Raw genomic sequence first — 14,246 nt, forward strand, 5'->3', positions numbered from 1 at the left:
GAGCATGATCATCATTATCTTTGTTTTGTACCATGATCAGCTGGATGTAGTGTATTATGAGAAACTATCACAAGAGATTTCAATCGATTGTAATTTATGGATTTGAGCCGTGCATTGAAAGAAAAACGGCTGCAATACGAGGAGAGACACTAAAAAGTAATTTTGCAGCATGACAAAGCTCGGCCACATGTTGCAATGCGAGTCTAAACATACTTGGAAGCGCCCAAATGGGAAGGGAAGTCCCACCCCATTCGCCGTAGTCACCGGGCATTGCTCCTTCCGATTAATTTACATTTTTTCCGATCTATGACTCGTGACTTGGATGAGCGGCACTTCCATTCTAATGAAGATGACAAAAATGGCCCGATTTGTGAATAACTTCAAAAGAAGAGTCGTTTTTTTGAAACTGTATTTGTAAGCTGCCAGAAAGATGGGAAAAGGTACTAGGTCACTAGCGGTAGACAATACTTTTAAAGGCATATCATTTACTAATTAAAAAAAATAAAACATGAAAAAACAGCGAGAAATTATTCAAGCTCCTAATATAAATATAAAACGCAGAATAAAAAACAATAAGTACTTACATTTAAATTCAAATTTAGATTCCTTATAGACAGTACACCGGTTTCGTTATACGATGTCAGTAATTATTTATTTATTTATTTATTTACTTATTCACACTCTTTATCAAAATACAATTCCATGTTCACTTTGCCCAGCTAACAAGGGTACATACCCCGTTCCAAGCTAGGCAATTACATTTTAAAATATTATAAAAGTTAACAAATTTATATAGAGCACAGACAAACAAAATAAAAACTTATTCGGATACACATTTTGATTCAGATACATACAGACATTGTCATATACACATATATACACATGTACATACACACACACGTACATACACCCATGCGCATACACATACATACTTTCATAAAAACATACACAATTTATTTATGCGAAACTTCATGGTTGTCATCTATAAATATATATTTTTTAAATTATTCCTTATTTTTTATATTTTATTTTTGACATCCAGTAAGATTCTCCAATCCGTGTCATGCATCAACTTTTCTGGCTCCCTACGACCAATGTCATGAAAGAGCGAGGTCAACACCTTCCGTAACTTGACAACACTCCCGTCTTTCCCCGATTCTGGCAAAAGGTTATGGACCTTTATGCCTACGTAATAGTGTTGTCTCGATGCCAGAACAGTGTTAACCCCTTCACTTAGTATCAGATCCCGATTAGAGTATCTTGTATTATGATTGTGGTTGATGCTTGGGTAAATGTCTCTATTTATGTGTGTAACCACTAAATAGAGACATTTACCCAAGCATGTATGTACTCGTTATATTTTGTACCTGTTACATTATTTTTATAAAACTTTTTTCTTTTCGTTTTTAAATAAAATAAAATTGTTTAAATTTAAATTTATCTTGTTTCTAGTTACTTTATTTTTATTACCGTATATAAATATATGTATTTTTATTTTATTTGCAACTTCTAAGTGCCTAGCATTTCTTAATTGTTAAATTGCTTTTTTTTATTCCGATAGTGTACTTAATCAATAGCTTACACCACTGTAGAAAATTTTTATTGACTGTTTTCACAATTTTCGTTTATATATATTCTTATTTTCTGTATTCAAAATATCTAAAAAATGTTGTTTTTTCCCAAATAAAAATAGTTTGATAAATAAATGCGCCATTTAGAATTAAAACATTATGACAGAGATAGAGAACATTGTAGATAAGAGATTTTTTTCCTGTAGATTGATTCACTCTGGGTGAAATCTACATTTCATACATAATTGATCATTAATCAAGGATAAATAACCAACGAACAGCGCAGCAGCCAATTAAAAGGTTTGAATTAACATTTTTGATGAAGGAGAAAATATTCCTATGAATAAATTTAGAAGTTTCTCATTTCAATTTCAACGAGTCATGTAGTGTTTACACCATGCACAACTAAAATAAAGTAACGACGAAACATAAATAAGAAGAACAATATCAGAATTTTGGGGTAAATGTATCACACTTTTTTGCAAGTTCAAACTATACGATATGTATTACTAGAGTTTTGCCCATTTTTAAATTTTACCACAAAATCAAATAAAAAAGATGTTGCAAGGAAAAATCCATTCAAGATTTTTTCTTGATTGGTCTGGGTTTTTTTTTGTTTTAAATATGTGAGTTGCATTTGCTTGTAACGTACAAGGTTTTTGTTTTGATCAAAGGGATAGTTATTTATTTGTTTACTACAAAAAAAAATATTATTCTATTCAATTTACTTCAATGAAAAACTTTGTTTGGTTATTTAGTTATTTTATGTAAGGATTGGTGGGATGTTTCGGCTGTGACCTGTTTCAGGAGCTTCTCCGCATTTGCTCCAGTGACGAGGAAACCACAGAAAACTCGTCAGGAGAAGGCGGACCGTTGTAACTCGTCAACAGGTCTTTCCATTCACTTAAAGAGGGTTCGGCATTTGGTGCCCTGCTATCATTGATACCTTTTATTGACTTTACTATATCTGTCATGTATAATGTTACCTCTCTTGACAAGTTCTTATGACTAATTACTACATGAACATCGTGTAAATCCTCATTTGGACTTCTACATCGCGCCTCCAGAATTGGTCTGGGTGTTGTGGTGTATTATTCATAAATTGTATACATGTATTTTTTTTCCTACCTACTGACAAGCCTCTAGAAAAGAGGCTTAGCGGGTTATTCCGTTATAAAAAAAATTGTTTATTACTCTTTTATATAAAGCTACTTTTTTCACCAAAAGCTCTATAAAAAATAGTTTATTGACAACAATCTAAAAAGCTGCACAACTGTTCCTATTGTCTTATACAAAACACATAAGAAGAAGATGGAAGAAATATGGCTGTACACTGTGTGTAAAGTGGCCACTTAAACCAGCCAATGATAGGTCACAGGCTCTGTAAACGCCTCGACTTCCATAAAACCTTCTCTAGAATGATCTTCATTCTTGTTGTAATTTGTTAATGAAAAATCATAAGCCCAACTCAGCACGAATTGCGTACACAACACAATAATATAATTATATCTACAACACAAAGTTTAACGATCTAAGATGTAAAAAGAATAGGTGGAGATGAAAATATTAAGTATTTGTGTTGTTTTGTTTAGTGAGTTTGTAGTGTGGTGAGTGAAGTATGGTTTGTGGAATGAAAAGGGTGGAATGTGTATGCTATGTGTGTCATGGTAGTGGATTTAGTTAAAATGAATGTTTTTTTACCTTTTTGAACACGCGACTCACTCACGATTAGAAACATATCTGGCGACCCCTAGGACCAACTTTTGCTTTGCTGGTGGGGATCGCAGTCACGAGCGAGGTAAAAGTTAAATAAGATTTATGTTAAAATTGACTGCGAGCCTCCCAAGCTCGACTTTAAAGATTCTGACTACCCCACCCCTCCTAGGACCATAATTTTGTTATACTACCTGTATGTCAGTTCTTTATCCCTTGATTTTTACTTTTGCCTTGGTTGTGACCGCGATCCCCCAGGGAATTGCGACGCACAGGTTAAAACACACTGGTTTGGATAAATTTAATATTAACAAGACTAAAATTGAAATTTTTAAAAGCAACTCGTTTCTTGACAAAAAAGTGTAAAAATAATTATTTGAACACGTGAAAAGACTATATTATTTAACTTCAAACTTTCTTAGCTTTTTATGGTGCCACTGGTACTAAAAGACTTGGATATATTTAGTTCTAAGAAAATTTACAAGTGAACTATGGGACTATGTGGCATGCAGGTCGCGGGGATGAATGTATCATTTACGAAGTATAGTTCCTGCAGGTGTTATAAATTGCCCCCACCGTCTCGTTACTAAGACGGGCTCCGATTTTAACCCCCCTGAAGTCACATAAATTCATCTTTATTAAATACTCTTTAAATTTAACCCAAGACATTAAGAAAAATTGCGATTTAAAATTGTAATTAAATACACCATATTAAGATATTTATTTTTTGTGTCCAGGCGGATAAAGAAAACAGTCCTGTACGTGAAATAGAACCAGAATCCTTGACAAGTTTTTTTGATCAATTCAGCTATTAAGTAAAATTTTGAATAAAATAATCCGAGTGGAGGTAAATCCACCTCGAAGCGAAGTAGTTGCGCGTTAGCATACCATGCTTAAGGTTTCGGGTTCGATTCCTGGAAAGGTCATCGTGATTTAAAAGGTAGTTCTACCTTATTTTAATTGATTCTACACTGGTACTTGTAGAGTAAGACTGTCACCTAACCTTCCATGTAAAAAAAATCCTTAAATACGCTGCAATTGGAGTATCAATTCAGTGCCCTATGCATCACTGGGTGCGGATAAGGAAATGATGATGATGATTTGAATGACTGTCCCTGGGATGGTAGTTGAAGCGTTAGACTAATCTTAACCTTAACTTCTAATTATCGAAATTGATCCATTTACACCGCAATTGAAATACCAATACACTGCTCTATGCACCACGGGGTGCGGATAGGGAAATGTTAATGATGAATATTTGAAAAAAAAAAAAAAAATAAACAAGTAAATCCTAGTTCATATTGGTATATATTCACTAGTCGAAATTCTAATGAATATCGGTTTTGAAACGTACCCATCTCTTCATCAAATTCACAATAAATATTTTGTAAAAAGTGCTGTTCGAGGCCATGGTCTGATAAAAAGTAAGGAAATCATACGATTTAGATATTTTAAAAATATGTTTTTTTTAAATTGTGACATAAAAAAAATAAACTAAATGAACATAAGGTCAATTCAATTATTTTTTAGGTTGTGCTTGATATAAATATACGTAAAGGTTTTACGTAATTGAAATATAACTATTTTTCGACTGGCAGATTACGCCTTTTGAAATTTACACTAAACTTAGGTACATTAATACATGTATAAAAAATAAATGTTGAATTAAAATTTGTTTAGTTTTTTTAAGATAATAGATTGAACATGATAGTTGTAAAAAAAAATTTACAAGTATTGAAAACCACAAAAAAATAATCGTTTTGAAAAAATGAAAAATGTGAAATATTCTAGTTCATAACTGATTTATGGAAAAATGTAGTTTTAAGTTTTTTAAAACTATTATGAGTGTAAGTTGTTAATTTCTGCGGTGTGTTTTAACAAAATATAATTTCTCATATCGAACAAAGTATGGAATTTTCCGTTAAATTTTTCGTTCAAATTTAGCTAAAAACATACTGTAGAAATAAAATATTTATGACCAAAACATTATACTTTCATTAAAAAGAGTATGAACTTAAATATTTCAACTGTTTTATTTTTTTTGAACAATTATACAGAATTTAAGAAAAAATAGCGTAACGTTTGTGTGGTATTAAATAGTTTTATTTATTTTTTAAACGTTATTTAAGATTTGTATCCACAGCTTCCCTATTAAATTTATTGTCTATAAATTATTAAAGAAGTTTTATTTGAAGATTTCGTTTTTTTATGAGTACCAATGCACATAATGTATGTCTAATTTTAAAAGGTGTAACATGTCGGTCAAAAAGTAATCATATTTAAATCACGTAAACCTTTTAAATATACTTTTTATCAAATATATATTAAAAATTATTGTGTTTATCTTATTTTATTATATATATATATATTTGTTTTTTTTGCACCACAACAGGCCAGGATTCCCAATTACAGTATGTGTTTACATATTATTTTAAGAGTACAATTTTGAAAAAAAAATGGCTAAATCGCATGATTTCCTTACTTTTTATCAGACTACTGCCTTAATTGATGCGACAACTCCGGTTCTTAATTGGCTGGTTTAAGTTGCTACTTTACACATTAACATTTACTATTGTGCCTATGTTTAAACATTTTAATTTCCTCAAATCTTCCATCTGTAGATTTTTGTGAAGCACAAAAGCTGAAACCTTTATTGTGCGTAAAGTGGCCAGTTAAACAAGCCAACGACAGCTCGAAAGCCCTGTAAATACTCCCTAATTTAAATCTCAATAACCCCCAATTGAGTGAACTCCTGGCTTAACTATAAACAGTTCGATTCAGTTAAAATGTTATTGACAGAGATAATGACTTAAAATACCTAATACATATAAATCAATTTATATTTTTACAAAACGGATTTAAAAAAATATTTTTAAATAAATATCACACACCCCTGTTTACGTTCAATACTTTATATAGATATAATACGTAGAGAAGACAATTATATAGCTAGACTGTTTATTGCAAAATTTACTTAGTAACTACAATGTTCGCAACTAGCAAACGACTGCACAAAGCGTCTCTCTACTTTAAACGATAAAGTTTTGTTTGTTTTAATTTAAGTTAAATATCTACTTGATATAAAAAGCTTCGTACAGTAATACACATAAGCTTGGGAATTCAATTAAAATAATAAAAACTGGTTTCATTATTTTTTAAGGACTAATGAAAAATATCATTGTATTTTATTTTTATTAAATATAATTTTTTTATTACTTTTTTCTACTATTAACTCAGTGGTAGTCCCTCTTCATACACAAGAGCTTGTATCTTTTTTGAGAAACACCATTAAAATAACAAAACACTAAACTTATATCTTTTTCTAGTGCCTTGCCGGGTCCCCCCGACGTGGGGGTAATGATTCTTCCGCGGAGATTGCCTGCCTGTCTATCTCCATGACAATGTCTCTGAACAATGTTTTGTTCTACAAATTGCCATTTACACGTGGACAATGGTCGAGTCCTTGGACAAAACAGTATTGTATTGTCTACGTGTCAACGGCCTTAAATTTTACTGAGAATTCTTTACAACTTGTTGCTGCGAAGTAGATTTGAAAGTGGCTCGTTGATTCGGGACCGTGAGAGTTGAAGTACTCTCTTATGCTGGAGAGGGTTTGGAAGAAATCTCCTAGATTTCTCTTCACGAGGGAGTGCGGATACGTGTATTATCCATGGCTCTATTCTACTGAGTTTCACCACGGAAAGCTTGGTTACGACATCAGTATGGATCAGAAGGAATATGTATCAAACTACGAATTTCTTTCGATTTTTTTGTCGACGGCCCTGAAATTATGCGGAACATTAGTTATATGCTGTACCTTAGACAACGTCAACATAGACTGTTATATATTCCAATATATAAGACCAACCTGCCAATTGTTATAAATATTAAAAGAACTTCCTCAATATTGTACAATATTACTTTGCACATTAATATTTTCACGTCTCTGAGGGAGTTTTTCAATGCAAGGTTTTCTCACTTTTTAACATTTCTTAAATGTATTTTAAAAGTGGTTCTTTTTATGCGTATACATATACAATATGTTTATTTGTGAAAAAAACTATGTGCTTTTATTATATATGCTAATTAAAATTTGATACTGTGTAATGTACAAACGCACGTTTTATGTAAATAAATAAAATAATTGATAATTGCATTTTGTAGGAATTTTAAATGCTAACTGGAAAGAAAAATATGTTTTTAATTAAATTATTTGAAAGTACACTTATCGGAAAACAGGAGGTAACAGTAATTTTCTTAGCATATCCTAACTTTTAAAATGAATTTAGTTGTTGTTGAAATTCTTTTGTCAAAAATTAAAAAGTATAGTGTAAAACGAAATTCCTTTCTAAAGACGAGTATTTCGTTTCATTTGAGAGGTAAAACAAGTACAAAATAAGCATGCATATGAAAGAAAGATTGTTTGTTTTATTTGTGATTAGGTATTTTAACTCTAAGCGACATCTGTAGGATTTATTGGGACGTAATAGACCTGCCACTATTTCGCCTATTTTTTTTCTTTTATTTAGGAAACAAACAGTACAGTTACATAGTTTTATATTTTACACAGTTAGACTTAACTCCAATGGACCAGTGAAGTTTCCATATTATAAAGTAATTATATGTAAGGTTATTAATGAAAGTATAAAAAAGAGAAGGAAAAAAAAACATAAATGGAAGTTGTTTAAAAATTAAAGTAAAAAAAGTTATTTTAAAGTTTGTAGTTAGTATTAATAAATGAAAATAATATTAAATGAAGAAAATTTTAAAAATTAATTAAAAGTTAAGAATTAAAATAAAGAATGAAAAACAGGCTCAGATGTAAAAATAAAATAAAATAGTAATGACATTTAAAAAAAAGGAAAAACATAAATATATACATACATATTTTGAGGGAATTAAAAAAAACGATGAAAAGAATCTTTAAGTGAAATATAATACAGTAAATTTATGTCAATTTAAACATCTTCAAAATTAATGACACATTATAGTAAGAGCAGCAATAAATTTATTTTATATACATATATAATAAAAGTAATTAAATGTAGTTTAAAAGTATAAAAATATGTCAATGCAGCAGAAAAAAAAAGAATAAAGAAAGAATAACTGGTAATCTTTAAAATATTGCGCATTTAGTTTTTAACCTGTGAAAATATTTTATGTAGGTATGGTAATTAGTTAAGTTTAATTCATTGAGGTTTTCATCAAAATTTTCAGCACGTGTAAGACTAATGGTCTAGTTTACATGAAACAGACAATGATGAAGATATGCTGCAATTCGCTCAGAGAATGTAATTTTTTTAGCGAAATCGCTTGCGAATGAAGGTAAAAAGAAAAATGTAATGTATTTTCTCTGCCAACATTCAACGGGAAACGTTTTGATCGTAATAAATAAATAGATTTTCATAAATAAACTATTTCAGGTATTTTAAGCGTTGCTGATAGAACAAAGAAAATTTTACTTTGAGAAATTTCAGGTATAACGGAATGTCACGAGCGAAATACATAGTTCATAGAAACATCGTTTCTCCCTCGCAATTCTGAAAAGATGGTAGTTTATTTATAAAAGAATCTTCTGTCATACACATTCGTTTAAGTTACACACATAAATGGCATATGATGTAAACTTATGACAATATTATTATGTAAATGAGAGTCTGATGACTCAGGGGGTATAATAAAAGTTGAAGTCTCATTTTCCATTTTTGTAAATTTTACATACATTTTTTGTTTTTAAATATTAGCATCAAAAATACATTATAGTTAATAATTTTTGTGAAAATAACATCTTACTAATAAAAAAATTACTTGAAGTGATATTAAAGTCAAACAAACTCAACTGAATCAAATAATTTGCAATGAAGATTTGGAAAATGTGAGTTTTGTTACAAACTGACTGAAAAATGTGTGGTGTGTAGCTTAATGAGGATCTTCAGCCCTACGGGAAATTAGATACAAAAAATGTTTTCTTACGCGGGGTAAAAATTAGAGCATTTAATTGTACGACAAAGTTTCTTGAAAATGTACAGAAAAAATAAGAAAAAATATTTTGATAAAACCGCACTACTTTAAATGACGTCACTGGTTCATGTGAATCAACCTATGATCTGAGAGCTATGGAAGATTTCCGGTCTGCTTGTCGCTTTCGGACCAATAGGAAGAATTGAATGAGAATAAGCGGAAATGAACCTTTGACGTTACACGCGGAGTTATTTCAGAAATACAAAACTTTGAAAAATCGTAGCGCCGATAATACGATATATAAAAATTAAAAAAAAATTTTTTTGACTTAGATTAACAGTCTATTAACAAATAAAAAAAATAAAAAAAACTACTGAACTTCCTCATTGAGCAAACCAGGTCCACCGCCGCATCCTCAAGGCGCTCTCACAGCGTTATTAATATTACAATCGGTTTGTGGTCCCGTGGTTCGAATCCCACTTTACCCCAACTCGATTCCATTTTCTAATAGTGAGTTATTTACAACTCGTTGAAAATGGCCCTCAAAATTAAATATTTGAGTGAATCATAAGAGCGCAAATATATCTTTTTAAAAAAATGAAAAAAAATAATATGTCGAAATCTCCCCATCATCGTCAGTTCAGATCCTAACTAAAATCTCACTTATTTATTTTATCATGCTCTCAATTTTAAATTAGAAAATAAAATATGTCACTTTTGGTTAGTGAGAATGTGTCAGTTTACGTATACAATTGTAAAGCGCCCTCGAGGTGATTTTCACAAAAATTGCGCTATATAAATCAACCAAATATATTTATTTTTTTATCAAGAAAGGTATCAGCCCTCTTACTTCATGAAAGTCAATAAAATGACCCATTGAGAAAATGCGGACGTTCAAATATAGGATGAATTGTGATTGTTACATAGTCTGTAAAGTGGCCGCTTTATCAGCCAATGACAGATCATAACCCCTGTAAATACCTTGACTTCTGTATTCTTTTCCATAAAATTTTCTTCGTCATTGATGTAATATGTTTATAAAATATAGATTAAAAAATGTTTTCAGAAATGCAAAAGACGAGATGGAGACTTCAAAAAATATTTTTATATGAATTTAGTAAATGTAAGAAATATTTATTTCTTATTTTTTGCGAACAAGCTGTTGGTTATACGAGTGTCAGATATTCATATTCATTTTTTACCTTCGATAAAGTAAAGATACGGGAAACTACAAAAGAAAATATTATTTCGCAACGTTGTATCTCATAAAAAATATTTGCAAAGTTATTCGTTCTTTGTACGCTTATATCCGATAGCTCTTTTTTTCTTTAAAACATGAAGCAAAAATAAATTCATATTGTTTCCTATTGTTGCAAGACTTTTAAAAAAGGAAAGCGTGAGAGCTATGAATTGTATTTTTCCTGATACGCGTGTTTGATGAATAAGATCAACAATATTTGTAAGAAGTATTTTGTGCGAAATGCTTTTGAGAGACTGAAATGAAGACATGTTTAAAGTAACACCGAGAAACATAGATTTTATCTTAAAATCTAAGCTGTGTGGATTAACAGTGTTTACTTCTCCCTCAGCAACAAAAACATCCGCGCGTAAAAAATGAGAGGTTTTCAATCGGAAAAAAAAAATCATTGGCAATGGCTTCATTCATTTAAAGTTGAAGTCTAATTGCTTAAAATATGAAGAAAAAAAAACATTGGCTAATGTTCACAGCTCTACCATAGAGACCACCCCTAACTAAAGCTCCAAAGCAACTGTGCAACTGGCATACTGAGGCAGTGGTACAGGTTACTTTGCTACTGGCATGTGTGACGAGTGAATTTGTCTCTCCTGCTCACGAATATACATATACAATATTGAAAAAAATATTTTTAGGTGTCCACGGCACGGGTAACCCCAGTGAAGACACATTATTTTTATTATTGTTTATAATGTGAAAAAAATTAAAAAAATGTTTGAATTAATTGTTTCAAGCTCAAGCGGGTAAATAAACCCGCCAACCACCAATTACACTGCGTGGTGGACCTATCTCCACTCGGTTTCCTTATTCTGTGTTTTTCCTGAGAGTAGTCATCGAGTCGAAAGCACTTGTCCAAAGATTGTGGATCTATTTCACACATAACTGTATAGTTCATCTACCCGGATACAGATAAATATCAAAGAATAAAATACAGTAATTTATAAATGAAACAATAAATGACCTCTTGTTATTTAGAAATTATTAAATAATAAAATAGATTGCTCTGAACTGTTGTTTCGATAATTTTCGTGTTCCACTTAATGTTTTATTTATTTTATTGTTATTTGGAAAAAAAACAGCAGTTTTTACATAAATTGTATACAGAAAATAAGAATATCAAAAACAAAAATTGTAAAACACAGTCAATATAAATTTTCCAGTGGTATAAGCTATTGATTAAGTACATTATCGGTATCAAAATAAAAGCAATTAACAATTAAAAAATGTTAGGCACTTAGAAATTGCAAATAAAATAAAAATATGTACGTATATTTATACGCAGTTATAAAAATAAAGTAAATAAAAAACAAGATAAATTTAAATTTAAAGAATAAGAAAAGAAAAAAGTTCTATAAAAATAATGTAAAAGGTACAAAAAATAATAATGATCAAACGGGTACGTACATAATTACTGACATCGTAAAACTAAACGGGTGTACTGTCCATTAGGAATCTTCAATATTTTATGTAGTAGAGATGAAAAATGTGTGCGTGACTGGAAAGAACAGTATTATAATAATAACATGCTCCAAAGAAATTTCACAGTTTTATTTCAGTCATCATTAAATTACAAATAATTCATTAAATTGACTAATTATTCGCATGCAGTAGCTTACAAATTAATACATTGCAGGGATAGTTTAGATTTTTTTTTACTTCTCCGCTGGTGATGTCCTGTGTCCTGGAAATGAATGAATAATTTCGAATTGAATAAATAATTTGATTTCCACTGTATTGTTTTTTTTCCACGTTTGCCTTTGTTTATATGTACTTTTTGTGTAAATAATGATCAAAAATTCTTAAGGGCATCTGTAAATAAATAAATAACTGAAAATGGTGTTTTCCTTTTTACACAGGACAACCAGTGCATGCGGATAAAAATCCTAGGGGACTGCTATTATTGCGTATCTGGACTTCCTGTCTCCAGACCAAACCATGCCTATAACTGCGTTAATATGGGCCTGCAAATGATTGAAGCGATAAGGTAAGTGTTTTTTTTACAAACTTTATAATTTGTCAATATTAGATATTTTGTCAACAAATATGAAGTTTGCCCGAATGTTTGTGGACAGGCTGGATTTCCTGCCTTAAAACACAAAAAAACTCAAAACTTTTTCTTTTCTAAAACAAAAAAAAAAGATTTTGCTTTCGTTATTTTAATACTCAATTTATTATCTTTAAATTATTAGATCAAATTTTAGTTCAATACTTAGTCTTTATGAGAATCGAGATACCAAAGCTTAGTCTAAATTTGATGTGGCGTAATCTACCGGTTGTAAGGTGACTTTATTTTAGTTAAATAAAACTATCAAGTACATTTTTAAAAAGAAATGCATTAAAAAATTATTGCATTAATTTAATTTATGTTTTTGTTTTTTATTATTGCGCAATTTTTAAGAAACATTCGTTTTAAAATGGCAAAATAGTGTGATTTTCTCACTTTTCGTACGTTTTACCCGACTACAGCCTTAAGAGATATTTGGATATAAATTTGTTGCAACGGAGGAAAAAACATTTTAGAGAAGGGAATCTGAAAATCTAGGCATTTACAGGGCTTATGACCTGTCTTTGACTGGTTTAAGTAGACACTTTACACACTGTGTAACATTCACCATTCTGTTTATGTTTGAACATCCATATTTCCCTCTTCCATCTGTTGACTTTTGTGAAATAAAAGAGCTGAAACCTTTATTATGCTTGAATTTGTGTCTTAATAACTCCCAAGAGAGAAAATTCACCCTGTCTACAAACATTTGGAAATACTCAAAATATTGTTGATTAAATTAACTGGTAAAAGAAGCACATAATTTTTTTAAGGCGTTGGCTAGTAGGTGAAATGGTTCAGCCGGATGAATCTCATCCCAATAATAAAGTTTTGAAGTTTTTTGTTGATATTTCTTGATAAAACTCCAAAGTTAATGATTATGAAGTAAAACGAAACCAAGAAGTTTCATTTATAAGTTTATTTATAATTTTATCATAACCAATAATAACGGTTTCGATAATTTCGTCAGGATTTATTACACAGCATCCATATTGTTAATTTGTAGAAGATATTGTAGACTCAAGTGAGATGTCGATGTGAAGATTAATGTGATTTCATTTAATATTCACATGAGGTATTTGTTTTTATAGGTGGTTTTCCACTGAAATATTTCACTTGCCTGGTCTGGCGCCCGAAGAGTAAGGCTGATCACCTTATATTCTTGTAACGGATGATCGAGATATATTGCATTTGTTTTAACAATATAGTGCCCCATGCACTACTGGGCGCGGATAAGGGTTCTATGATGATGATGATGATGACAACACACTAATATAATATTTATAATTGTTTTTGTTATCGTTGATGTTTAATTTCTGCAATATCAGAAAACCTATCGTATCAAATACAAATTTTGGTCAATATAATATTAATTATGTCGGTATACTGTCGGCCTCTTGGTGTATTGGTCAGCGCGTTTGCCTACCACGCAAGAGGTCTCGGGTTCGTTTCCTGGCATGGGTGAGAAGAAACTTTTTGTACAAATATGTTTTTACACTATGATATTTCATAGTCCCCGGACTGGTTCCTAAAGCGTAAGACTGATTACCGTACCTGCATGTAACAAAATATGGTTAAAAGAAACTGCGATTGGTGTACCAATGCAGTGCTTTATGCAGCATTAGGAACGGAAAGGAGAATGCTACTTAATACTACTATTTATTAAAACAATTAGTAACGAGAAAATGTTTAAAAAGGCTAT

General features: G+C 30.6%; 1 protein-coding gene across 1 annotated transcript in view; it reads left to right on the plus strand.

Moving 5' to 3' along the window:
- Positions 1-14,246, plus strand: part of LOC148282172 (adenylate cyclase type 2-like) — a gene marked incomplete at its 3' end in the record, with an annotated part of 85,541 nt that overhangs the window by 55,099 nt on the left and 16,196 nt on the right. The window contains exon 4 of the mRNA XM_088225529.1: positions 12,357-12,484. Coding sequence (XP_088081655.1) covers positions 12,357-12,484 — 128 coding nt within the window. The remainder of the gene's footprint in view (positions 1-12,356; positions 12,485-14,246) is intronic.

The sequence above is a fragment of the Micrasema longulum genome, unplaced genomic scaffold, assembly GCF_059751315.1.
Source record: "Micrasema longulum isolate JH-2025_06_02 unplaced genomic scaffold, ASM5975131v1 h1tg000368l, whole genome shotgun sequence".
Lineage (NCBI taxonomy): Eukaryota > Metazoa > Arthropoda > Insecta > Trichoptera > Brachycentridae > Micrasema > Micrasema longulum.